The 16,947-nt window shown below is 39.7% G+C and overlaps 3 protein-coding genes across 4 annotated transcripts; all 3 read right to left on the minus strand.

Moving 5' to 3' along the window:
- Positions 1–829: 829 nt before the first annotated feature.
- On the minus strand, positions 830–11,092 carry LOC104419890 (probable DNA helicase MCM9). 2 transcript variants are annotated; one of them, XM_039301451.1, is made up of 21 exons: positions 10,835–11,092; positions 10,628–10,730; positions 9,448–9,547; positions 9,194–9,332; positions 8,503–8,569; positions 8,000–8,105; positions 7,674–7,773; positions 6,892–6,989; positions 6,702–6,767; positions 6,407–6,499; positions 6,135–6,251; positions 5,099–5,171; positions 4,566–4,632; positions 4,041–4,122; positions 3,625–3,746; positions 3,276–3,343; positions 2,741–2,850; positions 2,620–2,667; positions 2,391–2,543; positions 1,903–2,146; positions 830–1,274 (listed from the first exon to the last, which is right to left on the minus strand). In XM_039301451.1, exons 1-20 carry the CDS (start codon positions 10,972–10,974, stop codon positions 2,064–2,066), a joined length of 1,935 nt encoding a protein of 644 aa, XP_039157385.1. In that variant the 5' UTR covers positions 10,975–11,092; the 3' UTR covers positions 830–1,274; positions 1,903–2,063. The 2 variants fall into 2 exon arrangements, with proteins under 2 accessions (XP_039157385.1, XP_010030019.3); XM_010031717.3 differs by having other exon boundaries at positions 8,000–8,174; positions 10,835–11,091.
- Positions 11,093–12,831: 1,739 nt separating this feature from the next.
- On the minus strand, positions 12,832–13,653 carry LOC104428564 (phytosulfokine receptor 1). Its single transcript, XM_010041532.2, has one exon. It carries the CDS (start codon positions 13,651–13,653, stop codon positions 12,832–12,834), a length of 822 nt encoding a protein of 273 aa, XP_010039834.2.
- Positions 13,654–13,738: 85 nt separating this feature from the next.
- LOC120288301 (phytosulfokine receptor 1-like) lies at positions 13,739–15,719 on the minus strand. The gene is made up of 2 exons (XM_039302163.1): positions 14,025–15,719; positions 13,739–13,846 (listed from the first exon to the last, which is right to left on the minus strand). Exons 1-2 carry the CDS (start codon positions 14,863–14,865, stop codon positions 13,842–13,844), a joined length of 846 nt encoding a protein of 281 aa, XP_039158097.1. The 5' UTR covers positions 14,866–15,719; the 3' UTR covers positions 13,739–13,841.
- Positions 15,720–16,947: the final 1,228 nt, after the last annotated feature.

Below are 16,947 nucleotides of genomic sequence, written 5' to 3' on the forward strand. Positions count from 1 at the left end.
TTCCGATTCATTATTGGAATTGGAAAGTGGTTTCTATTAAGATCCCGCAAGATGAGCGATCTCGATAAAAAAAAAAAAAAAAAAAAGCCCATTGGAGAAGGGTCATGGTGACTTTAACCAATGCTAGAGGAAGGACATCGATTAGAGCTGGTACTAGAGAAAGGGTATCAAGCCGAGTTGGTGCTAGAGGGAGAGCATCGACACATACTAGTGCTAGAGGTAGAGTATCAATTGATCCTAAGGTTGATGGGATCTTGCCAAGACCTTGGGAAATGTGGTCAAGCAGTAGATCCAAAACCAAACTGTTGTTACCACTGGCATCTGTTGAGGTCCCACTTGACAATGAGAATGGTGATCAATCTATGCACAAGTTGGAGTAGTTCTTGAAGCCGAAGCCGCTCAAGTTTATTGGAGCAAGCAACCCTAAGGCTGCAATCCCTTGGGTTTGGGAATTGAAAAATGTTTTTGTATTGCTAAGGTGCTCTGAGGAAGACAAAGTGACCCTAGTCGTCCATCAGCTATAGGGTAATAGACTATAGGATAATGCGAGCACTTGGTGGGAAGCCATTTAAGAATGTTTCTCGGAGATACGATCCCGGAGTGGGATACCTTCGTTGAGGGTTTCTACAGGAAATACTTCTCAAACTGCATGCATAAATAGAAGATCGGTCTTTGAGTAGGCCGTACAGGCCCAAAATTTGGCTGATCGGTTGGTGTTAGGCCTTTCAAGGCCCAATATGTTGACTAATTTTTATAGTACTTGATTATTTTCCAACGTAGCCCAAAAGAGTCAACCATTATCACGAAAATGGTTGTCTACCCGACCATATTGGCTTAAAAGTAGCCTTTATTATCCCGAAAATATAAAGCCAGTACTTTCGACCTTACCAGCTTCAGGCAGGAGAACAGAGTTACAAAACATGCAACAGTTATACAAACACAGGCATTAATAAAACTTACAGATTTTGACATTTTCACAACTTCCATCCCCAAAAGAAAAGAAGAGCAATCCTTAGAGAATCCTATTTTGACATGCGTACTGTACCACGCATGTCATTCTGACTCTCCTGCCCTTATTTTGAAGAAATATTGAGTGGCTGCATTGGTGACGTGGTGGAGCGAAGTAATAAGAGGGGTTGGTCACGAACTAGCAGCTCTGCGAAAGAGGTGCAACCATTAGCTTCTGATGAGTAATGTCCTGCACAGTTTGTCATCCAATGTTGTAGCTGCATCGCTCCCTTTGCTGGGGATCAATTGTTTTGATCCTTCGCATGCTGAAAATTCAGTTAATCAGTGCAAAATGAGAGTATTAAAGTAAAAAGATTTTCTGAAAAGAACTTATGCTGACTAACTACTACATCCATGTTGCCAGTAAAAGACAAGTTTTCAAATAGATCTAAATATTAAACAAATTAAACCAAATATAAGCATAGAAAGCCACCGCAGGTATATAGAAATCCTTCTAGTGATACTTTAGTTTCATTCAAAACTTCTTGAACTAAAAGGTTAGTCACAAGCAGTGATGGAATTCTTGAATCACCATATACAACTGTCAGAAAATCACCAGTTTTGAAGGTCATGCACAACTGATATGTGGAATTACCGACCTAAAATGAAAACCTCATCAGATCTAGAAAACCCCTTACTTTCTCGATCTCACCTCTAGTTAGCCCTTTTCTATTGTCATAAAAGTTATCTAGAGTCACGAACCTATAAAAGCCATTACTTTCCTGACAGGTTTGTCTCACATTGGATGACTAGAAATTATAAAGTTTCATTCATAAGAAATACTCATAACCTCAGCTCAGAAAACTTTGTATGAACCTTGAGAAATTTGAAAAGGAAGACAACTACAAACAAATGATTAACATTCGACATTGGCATTATAATACTTTGTATTACCTTCCCTGTCTTAAGAAGATAAAAAGGCGAAGATTTGCAGAGCACCTGCTTCCATCAAAAGCAATTCTGTAGCTCTGTCCTCAATCGTAATAGAACGACAGACACCAAGAATATGGTACCCAGAGCAGGCTGCAAACTCTCTGCTCTAAGTATTCTGACCCTTACAACACTTCCAAGCGGTTCAAAGCAGAAAAGTCTTCCACTGCGCTTAAATTCTCAAGTATCAAAGTTTCTTGCCTGCAATCTGAGGTAGTAGGTAGTGTAGTCAAGATATCACAAAGTGACCACTAGCAGAAATTAGCTCTTTTTCTTCCAGAGGAACTATATATTTTTCCGCTTTATTCTGTATCCAAATAAAAAAAGCTCTGGTAGGATTTAAAGAAACATGGATAGATTCCTTTATAATACAACCAAGCCAACTCACATAATTATATGCACAATTTAGTTCATTCATGGATGACTGAAAATTAAACAACTGACTAGGATACATTCATGATCGGGATTTTCCATAAAATTGGAGTGAAGGGCATTTCCGACACTGTCCACAATTGCCGATGTAGTCATGGAGGATTCGATGCACAAAATGGCCGTGATGGCATCCACACGTGTAACTTCATTTCTGAACATTAGTCTTGCATGTGCTACAAATGGCATTAAAACATTTTTAAGAGGCAGAAAATAGGATATAGTCGAAGTACTCAGTCAACGGTATCATACCTTGAGCTAGGCGAATCAAACTTTCCAACATGCGCACAGTTGTCCTTGCTGCATTATTATGAATTGCACTCCACAATAAGTAGAAATAATAGAGAAAACTAAGAGAGATGGTTTATCCTACCAGCATTATGAGTTGCAGATCTTCGTTGAAGTTGATAATAGCTTGATATTATTTTTTCAGCCTCCTTAGTGAGGACTGGTTTAAAGTAATACTTCACAAAGTGAATGTACCTAGAAGTAATGTGCAGATTCAGTAAGTTAATATCATTTTCGGAAAAGATAAAATCATAAAGAGAATCGAAAGACCAGCAGTGAGGTTCTAACCGACATAAAATAGAAGTATCAAAGATAATTTTCTCAGATAGACAAATCTTAAATCAAACATTTTTGACAATTAACATTATCACAATAGATAGTTAAAGTATTGAGCACAGTTTTCTCAGTTGGTAGAAGCTTATATGATAAGACAAGTTGACTAGTCCAACATTATAATCATCCAAAAGTTGAAAGCCTGCCGAAAAATCAGTGGTTCTGAAACACATATACCATTTTACTGTAGACCTTTTGAGAACATCGGCCAGGTTTTCAAGTCATGGTGAAATAAACCTATATCATAAGAAAACTTTGAAATTATTCGAAGATCCAACAGAATTTACCTCCTCAACATTTCAAGAGGCCAAATATTTGCCAGATCTTCATCACGACCAACTTTATCTGACATTCCCTATCAATAAATTCCACAACCATTCTTAATATGGATCTTTAGGATCAATTACACTAAAAAAAAAAAAAAAATGTCAATTAATTAAGGCTCATGTTAACGAATGCCTCTGGTTCACTTGTTCAGTATACTATTTTGAAATCAATCAATTTTCAAAGCATTCATTGTGCATAGCACAAGGACAATTAATGCACTGGAATCTGCAAAATTTCCTTAGTTGCTTGCTTCACAAGTGCCCCTGGAGTTCTCATTAGCAAAGTCCAACAATTAAATTGATGACTCACCTCACTCAGAATGTGAGAAGAAACAACTGCATCCCATTCCGGATTTTTTGTATCAAGAAGCACTAGAACAATGTCAAATCTACTTAATAAGGGACCAGACAGTGTCGTATTGACAGACAGAGCTAAAAATGTCAAGAAAAATTACATTAGGAATAACTGATCAAGGAATGAAAAAATGCAATTACTAACTGAAGACACACCTAGAAAGACTGATAATTCTCAACTAAAAAGTCAAATCCAATTCGCTCTCTGGTGTAGATGATTTAAGAGATTGTGTAGTTAACTTGCACTATCATTTGTAAACAGAAGTCGACAATTTTCAGCTTAAGATAATGTCGCTGCGAGTAGTCTAAGAGCATGGTGCAGAATGACAAATTCAAGATAAAGTGAAACACAATTAATACAAGGAAAGATACGTTGCTCGGGATCATATTGCCCCTTTGGATTTGTCGCCCCAAATACGATTGTTTTGGTACTAAGAGTAGTTACAAGGCCAGCCTGAAAAGGAATAAAATTGCATTTTTTAGTCATATATTGCAGCACAGCATGATTTAAAAATTTCAGAAAAAAGACATGCATTTTACAATGAAAAAGGAATGTGCTGAAATAAGCAAACTAACACAGGTCGGTTAACTAGCTGAAGAAGATTGAAGATGGCTCTTTCAAGCATTTCTCCTTAGGACTCTGAAGACAAATCTTTTTGCAATCTCCTTTTCAATCCTAAATCAATGTAATGGGAAAGTTTCTAATGTTTTCCAATCACTGCATCTCAATATATTCCCCCAGTGCTCTACTATAAAGGATCATTGACATCTTCTATGGAGTTAGCTGGATCGAGTTATGACTATTTGGTTGTTCTTAGTGGAATGGCAATTCATATGTTTAATTCCAATTACATGTTTAGGGAATAGTAAGAATATAAAAAAAACAAGAAAATTCACCTTCGCAACACTTATTGTCTGCTGTTCCATAGCCTCGTGTATGGTAGCCCTGTCATGCTCCCTCATGCTGTCAGTGAAAAAATTACCCAGTTTCATGTTTTTTATTTTTTTGTTGGTAAAAACCCAGTTTAATGTTAGATGTCAGCAAAAAGGAAAAAAGAAAAAACTCATCACCAGCAGAAGCCTTACAAATGCAGCTAAAAGTTATTCATGTCATAACAATTAAAGCCAAAAATACCGTAAAAAACTGGGGCTGAGTATGTGTCACAGCATTGGCAACCTGCTACCTAAGTGTGAAGGACTACAATATGCCTTGCTAATACGGAGGAAGGTTCCCACGACAATGACACTAGAACTGTTTATGCACCAAACTCATTATTGTTGTAATGACAACAGTGACATGAAAGAACCACTATTAATGATTGTGCCCGCATCAAACTAAAAAGCAACACAGATGACAAAAACAATGCAAATGATACAGGCTGGCTACATCCGGTAGTTGAAATTCTCCTATTAAGTTTCATGAATCCAACCTGTCAAACTCATCAATGCAACAAAGTCCTCCGTCTGCCAAAACAAGAGCACCAGCTTCTAGCATCCATTCACCTATAAGAGCCAAAATCACAGTAACTCCAGATATTCAAAGTTCTAACACTTCCTCCAGGTGCAAGGAACTTCTCCAGATACAGCAGTAGGAATGGCCTTTTCAATGATGTAAATGGATGTTCCATTATGGTATAGCATTTTGCAGACCTTCTCTCATCAAAATGCCGACACGCCACTATTTTTGCATATCATTTAAATATGTACCTTTCAGATTTCAATGGGATGACACACACTCTTTACACACTATCAAAGTCTATGCCATAGTAAGTCAGGCAAATATGAGTGGAGATATTCAAACAAGAAGAGTTTTCAATTTCCCCATAAAAGCACCTTTATATGCATATATCAACTGATAGTGGCTAACTAATGAGGAAGTTGATCTTCTAATAAATAATACTTCATGTTATTGTTAGTTGCCCCTCTCACAATAAATTCTCTTCAATTGAGCCTTTCTTTTTACAATGTTACCAAACTTGATAAATAAGCTACCATCACTGGCGAATTGCAAAAATTTAAATTCTCTTCCTGAATATCCACCTCTGCAGTTAGTTTTGCTGTCAAGATAAGACAAAAATTTTGTTACCAATATGGAACTCGCAGAAACATTGGCTGCGTGAAATTAGATTAGGCATTTGAGCTTGCTAGAGCCTCCTTACATGTTTTAAGTCCTAGGTTTTTGTTACCATGACTTCTATTCGGCAACAAATTGGATACATCATCACTTTTCTATTACATTAGTATGCAATTTATTCCTCGTATGGCAAAACACATAGCATATAGTATCGAATCTCATTCCTCTCTGCAGGCAATTAGATTGACATAAACTTTAACATTAAAATTGAATACAATCGGTAAAGAAGAATGGATAAGATGAGGACCAGAGGGAAGATAAGATAGATAACCTGACAAATATGTAAGCAGTAATCAAACTCAAGGCATTCTCATTAACTCATTCAATCTTACCTCCATCTTTAACTGCAGTTACAGTCAGCCCAGCACTTGTGCTCCCCAAGCCAGTAGTTATGACCGATCGATTACTCAATTTTGCAGCAAATTTCAAGAACTGAGATTTTCCTGTACCTACAAGTTGTTCCATTGTCCAGGCATGCATATTCAGTATACAATCAGCAAGAATGAGATGGCGAGTGATGATGTGGAAAGTGCGTTGCTGACTCTTGAAGAACAAGAATCAATAAAGGCACATACTGCAGTGAAATGTTGCGTCTAATGTTTACCTGGATCCCCAACCAGAAGCAAATGAGATTCTCCTCGTATCTTTGTTCCCAAAGCATCAACATGTTGAACACCTCCAATGAGCGTCAAAGCAACTAAAGTTGACAAAGGATAAAAAGATGATATTAAAGAAGTCAACCAATCCCATTGCATAAGGATATGAGGTACAAACGAGGATGAACAAGCAACTTCCCCACTAGGTTATCACTCATCGCTGAAGTTATGTCTAGGAAATATCCAACACTCAGGCAGCAAGATTTTCAGAACAAGAAGATATTTGCCAATTACAGAAATCACCTGCAAGTTTCACTGTGAAGAGTCCAAAAACTTGAGGACATATACCACGAATGATAGCATTTCTACCTGGGTTGACATTACAGAATGAATTGACGATTCAAGGAGAACAAAATAAAGATGTCAAGTATGGGAAAATTCTTAAAAAACATTAATTAGCATGGCAAGTCAGGGAACCATTAACTATCAATACCTTTCAGTGGCATATCCTTGAAGCAATTCCAGAATTTCCTAAATTTCATGACAACATCATCAGGAACTTCGATCGCTGACTTCAGTTCATTGGTTCTCCTATGGATTAGAGGAACCCATACTCAGCCAAAAACCAAAATGAGTTGTAGAAACACAGAGGAAGTGCTCAGAAACCCAACCAAATCACCAATGTAACTCGTGACGATGGGCCAGTTACATTTACATTGATAAGCAAAATTTGTCATCAAATGCTTAATGATGTATTAATAGACATAGCTGAACCCCATTGATCAGAAGGAAGGGGCAGAGTAACATTTACTAAAGCATCCAGATTAAACTCCCTTCCAGTCCAACTTGAATTTTTGAAAGTAACAGTTAAGCCCATCATAGTTTTAAGTAGATTAACTGGCATGCATACTGTAGTGCTGTCACGATGCCCAAGTGATTAGGCATATGCACTAATTCCAAGAAGGCAGGAGCCTAATCTCTAACCCTCCCACAACAATTCATTCTTCAAAAAGCCTATCACAGGTCAAATTAGGTCGACCAGTTGAACTAGTTCACTGCCAAGCTTGAGCATCATATATGGGAAAACCAGACAGCACCATGATCAATTCACAGTTTAACCAATTGAATTAACCAGTCCAGTTTTGAAAACACAGTTAAAAATTCAGATCATTTTAAAGATTATAACCGACAAAATACTTCTTCTGCAATTACAAAGCATATCTTTTGGAATCTCTATAGACCTACACCAAGAGGACCAATATACTCGCTCAATACCTCACATGATTGGCAACTAGTATTGGCTCAAGATCACAGCGCACATCCTTCAGATCAGGAGACCACTTCGCAGTCAAAATTCCAGTAACAATTATATCATCTGCAAATAAAGGAAACCCCATAAATAACAAGAGCCAACCTAGCCTTAAAAATAACTAAAGGCATTATGAGGAGAAAAGCAAGGAATTTATAGTGTCGGCTGGAAGAGAAAATAAACTGCTGTCTTAAGGACAAGAAGTTGATGGTTATCTCCAATTTTGGATATCCCCGCATTTATTGGTATATGGATTAATCAATCTAAGTATGAATCCTAAAGAATATTTTACCTCCAGCTTTGACGATGTCAACCAGATCATCCTTCAAAATAACAGGAATTGAACGAGGGATGGCCCCAACGCCCAACAATTGCGTGCTTTCTTGAATTTTTATTTCCTGATAATCATGGCAAGTTATGCTGTTCTCCACAAATTGGAAATTTGTGCCTTCACAAATTTTAGACCCCTGTTACAGGAAACAATAGATTATCTGATTGCATGTGCAAGAGCAAGCCAACTTCTAAATGAGATGATATGATTTGGAAACTAAAAAGTAGTGATGACTCTCACTTGGATTGAAAGATCTCTGCCCGGATTAGAATACAGAACAAGCGAATCTTAAATATGCAATTTTCTTCACCTTGTCAAAAAGTAGATAAAAGTAATGGGAAATGCTTTGTAATGCAAAGTAATCCACATGGCCTAGTAATTTGTTATACACTAATGTTTACATTGCAAGTGAAACAAAGAGCATTAAAAGGACTTGAGTTTTAAATTATAGACAGTAAATAGACCTGAGATGGGCAAATGGATGGCAGAACTATGGAGTTTCTTGTTTCCAGCTCAGGATACACTCGGAAGCTGCATAAGCACACTGACAACTCAAAGGTTGATCTTTTAAAACAAAAATTATTCATGTGAAAATTGATTGCTTATTTACTAACAAAGAGCATAAGAGGGCAAGAAGATAATGCTCAGATTCCATCAAATACACAATAAGATTCATTCACCTCCAGAGTGAAAATTGTCAGAATAAAGAAAGTACCCTCTGGTGGTTTGAGATGGGTTAAAGGTGAACAAGACAAATTATAAGAATCTATTGGCATGCTAGCCTGCACATAATCCAACACAATTATTTATTTATTTTTTTGGTAAAGGTAAGAGATATATATTAACTTAAGCCAAAAGCAACAAGAACGCTATACAGCAAAAACTCGGCACCAAGAACTTGCACTCACAAGGACAATAGTCAGAGTGAGCGGAAGGGTGCCAAGGTAAAAGAAAACCAACTGCACAGGAGCAGAGGAAAGCCAAACAGTGGCAAAGCAAAAACCACACAGGGATCACAAAAAAATACCGAATCCCAACAACTACACAAGTGTAGGGAGATGAATACAAATGTAGGAAGACGAAGAAAACAAATAGTTGAATTTTGTATTATTGGAATGCAGTAACTGAAAAGTGCCGAATGCTGAGAAGGCCCACCTGTAATTACATCTTCGACATTTATACCACCTCGATCCTTCATACATTTTTACAGCTCCAGACCTTATTACAGTCCCCTTCAATGTAAGAAGAATACCTCGATGCTTCACTCTCACATGCCCAATGGTCGGGAAAGTCTCTAAATACAGCACAAAGCAACAAACCATTCAAAAAATAGAGGGTAGAAGTAGATGGTAAACAACCAGAAATTTCTTTTAAAGAAAGTGCACTTTGGATTGAAAAGAGAAGCAAACCAGGGCATTCAAGAGGAGATCCACTGATATTGATGCGGATGTGAATGAAATTCTTCTCAACTCTATCTTTGATTTCCTTCAAGTTCTCCAATACAACTCTCTGCAGATAAACATTGCCACATCAACTCAACATCTCTTTCATGCAAGTCCACAGCCTTCAGGCTTTGAGTACGAATAGGCTTTCATATAGATATCATAAAAGATTTCTCTAATGAATGTTCAATTGATAGGAGAAATTAAAAGTTCATATACAATTAAAATTGCATGCTCACGTCTCTCAGATTTACTGCTCAACATAGAGTCAAATGGCCACAGTAAAGTTGCTTTACCCCTCAAAGAAAGAAGAAATTAGATGGAAGAATTTTCTGTCATTCATGTCACACTGACATTCAGATTGGGATCAAATTCATGCATGTGAATTGCTTTTTGTATCATGGGAAGATCGCGGTTTCAACATTATGTACTGAATCAGGAGGAAGCTCTAACGAAGGACAGGGAGAAAAAAAAAATCAGAGATATGTCAACCAGAATTAGAGGAACTTGTGGCGGCAGTTAAATCAAGACCAGTGTGGGAGAACTTCCAGGGAACGAAGTTGAATAGAATCTATCCGCACCATATCATGAACAAACAAGTAGAGATTATGTTCATCAAAATAACATGTAACACAAACCCAAAACTACCCTAAGGATACCAGTCCAACCACAATCAGGTGGATCACATCCAAAGGAATATTAAAGCATTGTCTTCTGGGAATATGACTCACTACTCTCTACCCACACTACACTTCACAGCATCTTCGATACCTTACGTAGGACTTGAGTCTCGCAATCACATATAATTTTAGAGCAAAACTGTTAAGCCATACTATGCAGAAGATTGGGCTACACAGATAAACTACTCCAATGCATTAAGTCCACAAAACCAACCGGACAGCCGACCCATTCATGACAGGAAAAAGGAGACGGCCGGTGAACGCACATGGATGTTTAGACGACGAGGGACTACCACGACGACTTCCTTCCACAATCATTGGAAAACATCCGTATCGCCCTTCCAATCGCTTCGAAGTCGATTACAATTTTCTCGACCGCGTTTCAAAATATCGTGCCACTTAGGGCAGCACAGAGGATCCATCCATCGAATTAGGGAGGGGATAAGAAAGGGGGTGAAGCCACGTACGTGAGCCCAAACGGCCGCGTCGTCGAAATCGTTCAAGTACTGACTAGGCTGGGAGAAGACGAGGCGGGCGAGAGGAGGATCGTAATCCACGAGCTCTGCAAATCTGCAAAAATGAATCGGAAAAAAACCGAGGGATTCAACAAAGAAAATCTTGGACTCGGACAGTCGTACATCATCATCATCATCATCGAATCGAAGGAAGATTACTCGATGTAGAGAGGGTAGTGGAGATTGGGGTCGGGAGAGAGAGCGATGGAGCGGAGCTGGTCCGAGTAGAAGCGGATCAGGAATGCCGCCATCGATTTCACGTGAGGGCTAGGGTTCTCCGCCATTGGCGTCGGCTCCATGGATGACTGCGCAGAGAGAGAGAGAGAGAGAGAAAGTCGAAGCGAACTCGAAGGAAGACGAAGGCAGCTTTTGGGCGGGAAATCGTGAAAGATCTTTTCTTCTCCCTCTGGGGATCGACTTTTTCCTCTATATATATATATCGACCCGCAAGCGGAAATGAATTAATGATTTTGAAAATATATATTTTTTAAATGATTGCTAATATTATTTGAAATAATTAATTTATAATTTTTTTATTATAAACAACAATTCATATTTACATATTTTCATGAATAATGAAAAGAAGTTCATTAATTCATTTTTGTGAAAATATAAGTCATTAATTTTTGAATTTTTTTCTAAATTATTTATTTTTTACAAAACAAATTAAAACAAATATATGCTTCACATATTAGATTGATAAATTAATTTGGTAGTTGATACGAAATACAATCAATCTTTCTAAATGATATGTTTGTGTGTCACGTCAAGTAAATTATTATCAGCATACTCAAATATTACTCAATAACTAGATTGCAAGATAAAAATTCATGATAAGTTTTTGTAAAGTGGCTAGTGAATTGGGTAGTGTGTGTGTTCGGCTTATATGCAATCTCAATAGCACTTTGATTTTTTTCCTCTTCTTTTTATTTTATTTTATGCTATTCTTTGAAAAATTTCCTTTTTATAAAAAAAAAAAATACATGAGCATCTATGAATTTTTTCATGTTCCTCATGTCCACTCTTAAAAAAGTAAAGACGGAGGAAAGTTTGACATAACTATATTTTCATGCTTTGAAAAGAGTACATGGAGAGCCTATTTATAAGCTTAGATAGAAGAGAATAAAATAAGTCAAATCCAATCTACATAATCAAAATAGATAAAGAAAATTATAGAAAATATTTAAAATATCTCTACAAGATTTTTTTTTTTTTTTAGTGACCTGGGAACTCTCGTACGGCCGGCAGCCGAAGAGTAAACCCTGGGGAAGCATGCAAGAAACCATCACCCACGCATCCCGAGCAAGGCACCACACAATGCTTCAGCCTCCCTACTTTGCAGAGGCTTCGAACCTGGTTCTCCTCGGTGGAGAACACAAGCTCTACCCTTTACGCTGCAACGGTGGGTGGTCTCTACAAGATTTTTTAATATCCCAATATTGCTAACAGCTGCAATGTGGCATTTTTTCACCGTTTACGTTGTCCCTTGTCAAGCACCCAACCTGACAGGAAGCAGAGGCTTAGGGTGCGTTTGGTTGCACCCTATTACTGTTCCCAGGAACAGAAATTTTGCTTTTTTGTTCCTGGAACAAAAAAGGAACAAACGCGTTTGGGTGCGTTTGCATTCCTTTTTGTTCTTTTGTTCAGGAACAAAAAAAAAACGAAACAAAACTTAGAAATACTTTTTATTTTTCTTCTTATTTTCTTTTTTTTTTTCTTTCGCCGGTCGCCGGCCTCGGCCATGGGCCGGCGATCGGCCGACGAGGCCGGCGGCCTCGCCTGTGCACGGCGAGGCTCGCCGGCCCCCGGCGAGGCCGAGCTCGCCCAGCCCGACGAGATGTCGGCGCGTCGGGCCGGGCGAGCTCGATCTCGCCCAGCTACGGCGAGGCTCGGCCTCGCCGTGCTCGGGCGAGGCCGCCGGCCCTCGTCGGCCGGTCGCCGGCCATGGCCGAGGCCGCGACCGGCCAAAAAAAAAAAAAAAAAAAAAATAGAAAAATAAAAGAAATAAAAAAATTATACAAATTTACCAAACATGTTTCTATTTATTTTTGTTCCCGGAACAAGTTTACCAAACGCGTTTTTTGTTCAGAAATTGTCCAGATGAAACACTTTTTTTTACGGCTGCAATTTTTAAAGCGTAAACGCAAACAAACGCCTTACTGTCCCAGATGAAACCTAGCCATCCCGAAAGCCTGTGAATATGGGGTTCCGTCGGTCGAAGCCTCGTCGTTTGGAAGCTCATCAGATGGTGGTTTTGCTTGTGATTGACATGAGCGTAAGCTTGGTCTACTACTACCACAGAGGCCGATGTTTCCTTCGAAGCTCGAGTCTGGAAAGGTCGAAAACTGGCCTCCCAACGGAACTGCGCCGGAGAGCTTATTGTATGACACATCGAAAGCCGATAGGAAAGTCAGCTTCTGGAAGGACGCGGGTATTTCTCCCGTCAACCGGTTGTGAGACAAATTTAGTTTCTCCAAACTTTGCATCCCTGACAAGCTATCCGGTATATCGCCCGACAATTCGTTGCTGTCCAAGGAAAATACTTGAAGGCCCTTAAGGTTTCCAAAACTCGGCCAAATCGGTCCATTGAGCTTGTTGTGACTAAGGTCCAAGGTTGATGGGAAGTTCAAGAATTGGTTGTATGTAAAAAAATTTCCATCTTTCTCCGAACGGAGTGGCATATTCGATGGAGAGCCTGCATGCGGGAACGATCTGCCACTGTTGATGCAACTTCGTAGTTCGCTTAAGCTCCTTGGTATGTCTCCGGTGAATGAATTATTCTCTAAATCCAAATAGAAGAGGGAACTAAAATCGCCGATCCAGCTAGGAATTCTTCCGCTTAATTGGTTCCATGAAAGATCCAGCAGTTGTAAGTTTTCACACCCTCTTAACCACACCGGTATTGACCCTTTTAATTGACTGTTACCAATCGCGAACACTTCCAAATACGGAAACAGCAAATCGGGATGTCCCAACATTTCTTTGTCTCGAAAACTCTCAGAAAGGACCAATACACTTAAGTTTCTGCATCGCTGTAATATATGCAGAGCACCAGACAGATCACTAATTTCATTTCTTGAAAGAGATAGCCGTGTAAGTGCCTGGAGGTTTTGGAAGCTAGAAGGAATCGCTCCACTTAAGTGATTATACGCGAGATTTAGAACATTCAACCTACGACAAGTAGATAAATTTTCAGGGAGCGGACCTTGGAATAAATTGGAACGGAGGTTGAGAGAAGTAAGACGAGCCATTGAAGAACAGTTGATACTAATTCGACCATCAAGAGTATTGTTGTTCAAGTTTAGTGTGGAAAGGGATGGAGAGCTCATCAGTGAAGGCGGCAACTGACCAGAGAATTTATTTGACTCGGCAGTGAAGTGCTCAAGCTTCTGAAGAGCCCCGAAAACGTCTGGAAGTACTCCAGAAAACAGATTGTTAGACAAATCAATCTTGACAACATTAGAGAGATTATCAATCCTTTCGTGCAGCAGTCCTGAAAAGCCGTTGTTCTGAAATTGGAGCTCGCGCAGGTGCTTGAGTTGGAACTGTCTTTCCGGCAAGCTCCCTGATAGACTATTCCCATTGAGGAAGAGACGCTGAAGAGAAGTGCAGTCGCCAAAATTCCCAGGAACTTCTCCATGGAACCGATTTTCGGCGAAATTGAGTGACTCAATAGAGTGTGATCTGTCACATATTGTTGACGCGAGAGAACCTACCAAGAAATTATCTGAGACATCCAAAATCCTTATATGGGGTAGGTGGATGTGAAGAGGAAAGAAGCCCACGAATTCGTTCCCACTCAAATCAAGGACCTCGAGATTCTGCATCTGAAAGAGTTTATCTGGAAGAACACCACGGAGGTTGTTGTGGGAAAGATTAAGAGTGCTCAGCTGGTCCAAATCGGCCAAGGATTCACATATTTCCCCGGCAAGTCCTCTGCCATGAAGATCCAAGCCAATCACCCTCCTTTGTGTCGCGGTGGCGTTATCGCACGTGATTCCAGCCCAAGAGCAGCATTCACTGTCAGGATTAGCACCCCAGCCATCAACAGATGAGGCCACACACTTGCGAAAACCGTTCAGTGCCATTAAGTCATTGGAATTGCAAGACAGATTCTGGCTTTTGGTTATATAAGCCTTGCAAACGATAGCCAGAAAGATGAAGGCTAAACGGGAAGTTGAGTATTCCATTGCAGGCAAGTGATAGCAGCAGGCAGCAACTAGGTTCGAGATTATATGGTTCACATAATCTGTCTTCAGAGCATGATGATAGATTGGGAGTGAAGCCAACCATTGACTTGACTTGTATAGCAGAAAGAACAGGAGTAAGGAGAACAAACCGTAAATAATTCTACATCTTCGAAGATGACTGGTTGATCTGAGTAAGAAAAGAGTTGTCTTGGTCACTTAAAAAAGGAGAGACAGAGAGAGTGGAGACTATGCCCTGACCACTTGGTGGCACATTTTCTTCTGACTTTTTTGTAGTCTGCACTTCTCTCTCCTTCTTTGGCACAACAAAGTACTAAAGGGATCAGAATCTGTATCAAATGGTTTTTGTTCTGACTGCATGGCAGAAATGACGTCATGATATCCTCGCGTTTGAGGGTGGAAAGACTTGGCACTAGATTGAGAGAACAGCAGCAGAGAGGAATGAGAAGTGCCATCAAGTTTGATACCGTTGCTGGTATTGGTGACATGAGTCTGCAACCCAAAAATGCTTGAAATCTCCATCCGCAAAAGCCATAAGACAACTTCACCTAAGACCATGTTAAAATAGGGGTAAAAAATCGACCGTAACGTAAAAGGAGACATCATGGAGTAATGGGAGTGAGCACCCACGTTCTCTATAGCCCAGCTAAATTCAGTTAGGAAAAGTTTTAGCACTAAAATGGGTATTTTGCAAAAATTATGATATTTTTAGTGTCTTTTTCCCTGGAAAGTTGACGATCCCATTGGCAAGCAAGAGACTAAGCTTGGAGAGGAGGAAGAAGGAAAGCTCAGGCCATGAGAAAAGATAAGACATTTAGCCATGATGTAGGAACTAGAGCATCATAGCAGACTAGGTTGCTCAAGCGTAACCTGACAGGAACATTGACTCATGACGCCGTCGATTTTGAATTCAAGAAATTGATGACACGAACTTGGTAATCATGATCTTTCAGAACAAAAGTCATCGAAAGATAAAGCAGATCTTTTTCTTTGTTATAATGACCATCACGCCCCAATAAAAAACGAAAAAGAATCAAAGAAAAGGAGAGCCCATTACCTACCACTAACAACATTCATCATTTTCATGTCGTCGATACTAATTTTTTAATCTCTCTCATACGACCTTATCTTCTTTTGCTATCTTTCTCTTTTCTTCTCTCTTTTGTTGTGTATTTATTATATATTCACGCTCTTTAACTAAAAGGGCACATCCAAAACGCAATCTTTTGCCTTGGCTTTCGACTCCTAGTGTAGAACCATCTCGTTACTTGCATATAATATGTAATCTGCTTACAATGATCTTTTGAGCAATTTAAAGTTTTTTTTCGATGAAATAACAGCTTTGGGAAACAAAAGGAGGAACAAAAAAAATCTTTTTACTTTTTCCTCCTTTCATTGCTTGCATCTCCCTTGACGTTGCCTGTTAAGAACTCAAACAATTTCCCTTAGATGAAAATAATGCTAAAAATGAGTTCCGTTCAAAGGACGAAAGCATCCACTTTTTGAAAACTAACCATTCCAAGTAGGGGTGTGCATGGTCTAGGTGAGCGGTTCCCAACCTAGAACCGGGAACCCCCACTAAGAACCAATCCGAAAAATTGGAATTGGGAACCGCCCGCTAGTTGCATGGATCCACTCGGGAACGGGACCACCGGTTCGGTCTGGTTCCCGGGTGAATCCATAGAACCGGTCCAACCTTTGCGCCTTCCTTTTTTGCCCTCCCCACATCTACTTATTCTAGCTCTCTTGACCATTGTAGCTTTATTCTCCTCAAGTACTAGCGTCATTGCCGCGGCGGTCGCAACCCTCGCGCCACCTTTGTCCCAACCACCACCTCCCATTCCTCCCTCGAGATTGATAATGAGGAGGACAATAGGGACGATGAGCCATTCTTAGACTTGGAGTTCGCCCTTGTCCCCGAAAATGGGGATGATGGGGGGAGGCCTGACGAGGGGGGAGAAGGAATAGGGGAGGTAGAAGCGGGACGAGCCCAACAACGAAGAGGACGATAGTGACAATGAATGCGGAGGTGGCGACGGGGATGGCAACGACGTGGAGAGAGAG

This window comes from Eucalyptus grandis, chromosome 9 (assembly GCF_016545825.1).
Source record: "Eucalyptus grandis isolate ANBG69807.140 chromosome 9, ASM1654582v1, whole genome shotgun sequence".
Lineage (NCBI taxonomy): Eukaryota > Viridiplantae > Streptophyta > Magnoliopsida > Myrtales > Myrtaceae > Eucalyptus > Eucalyptus grandis.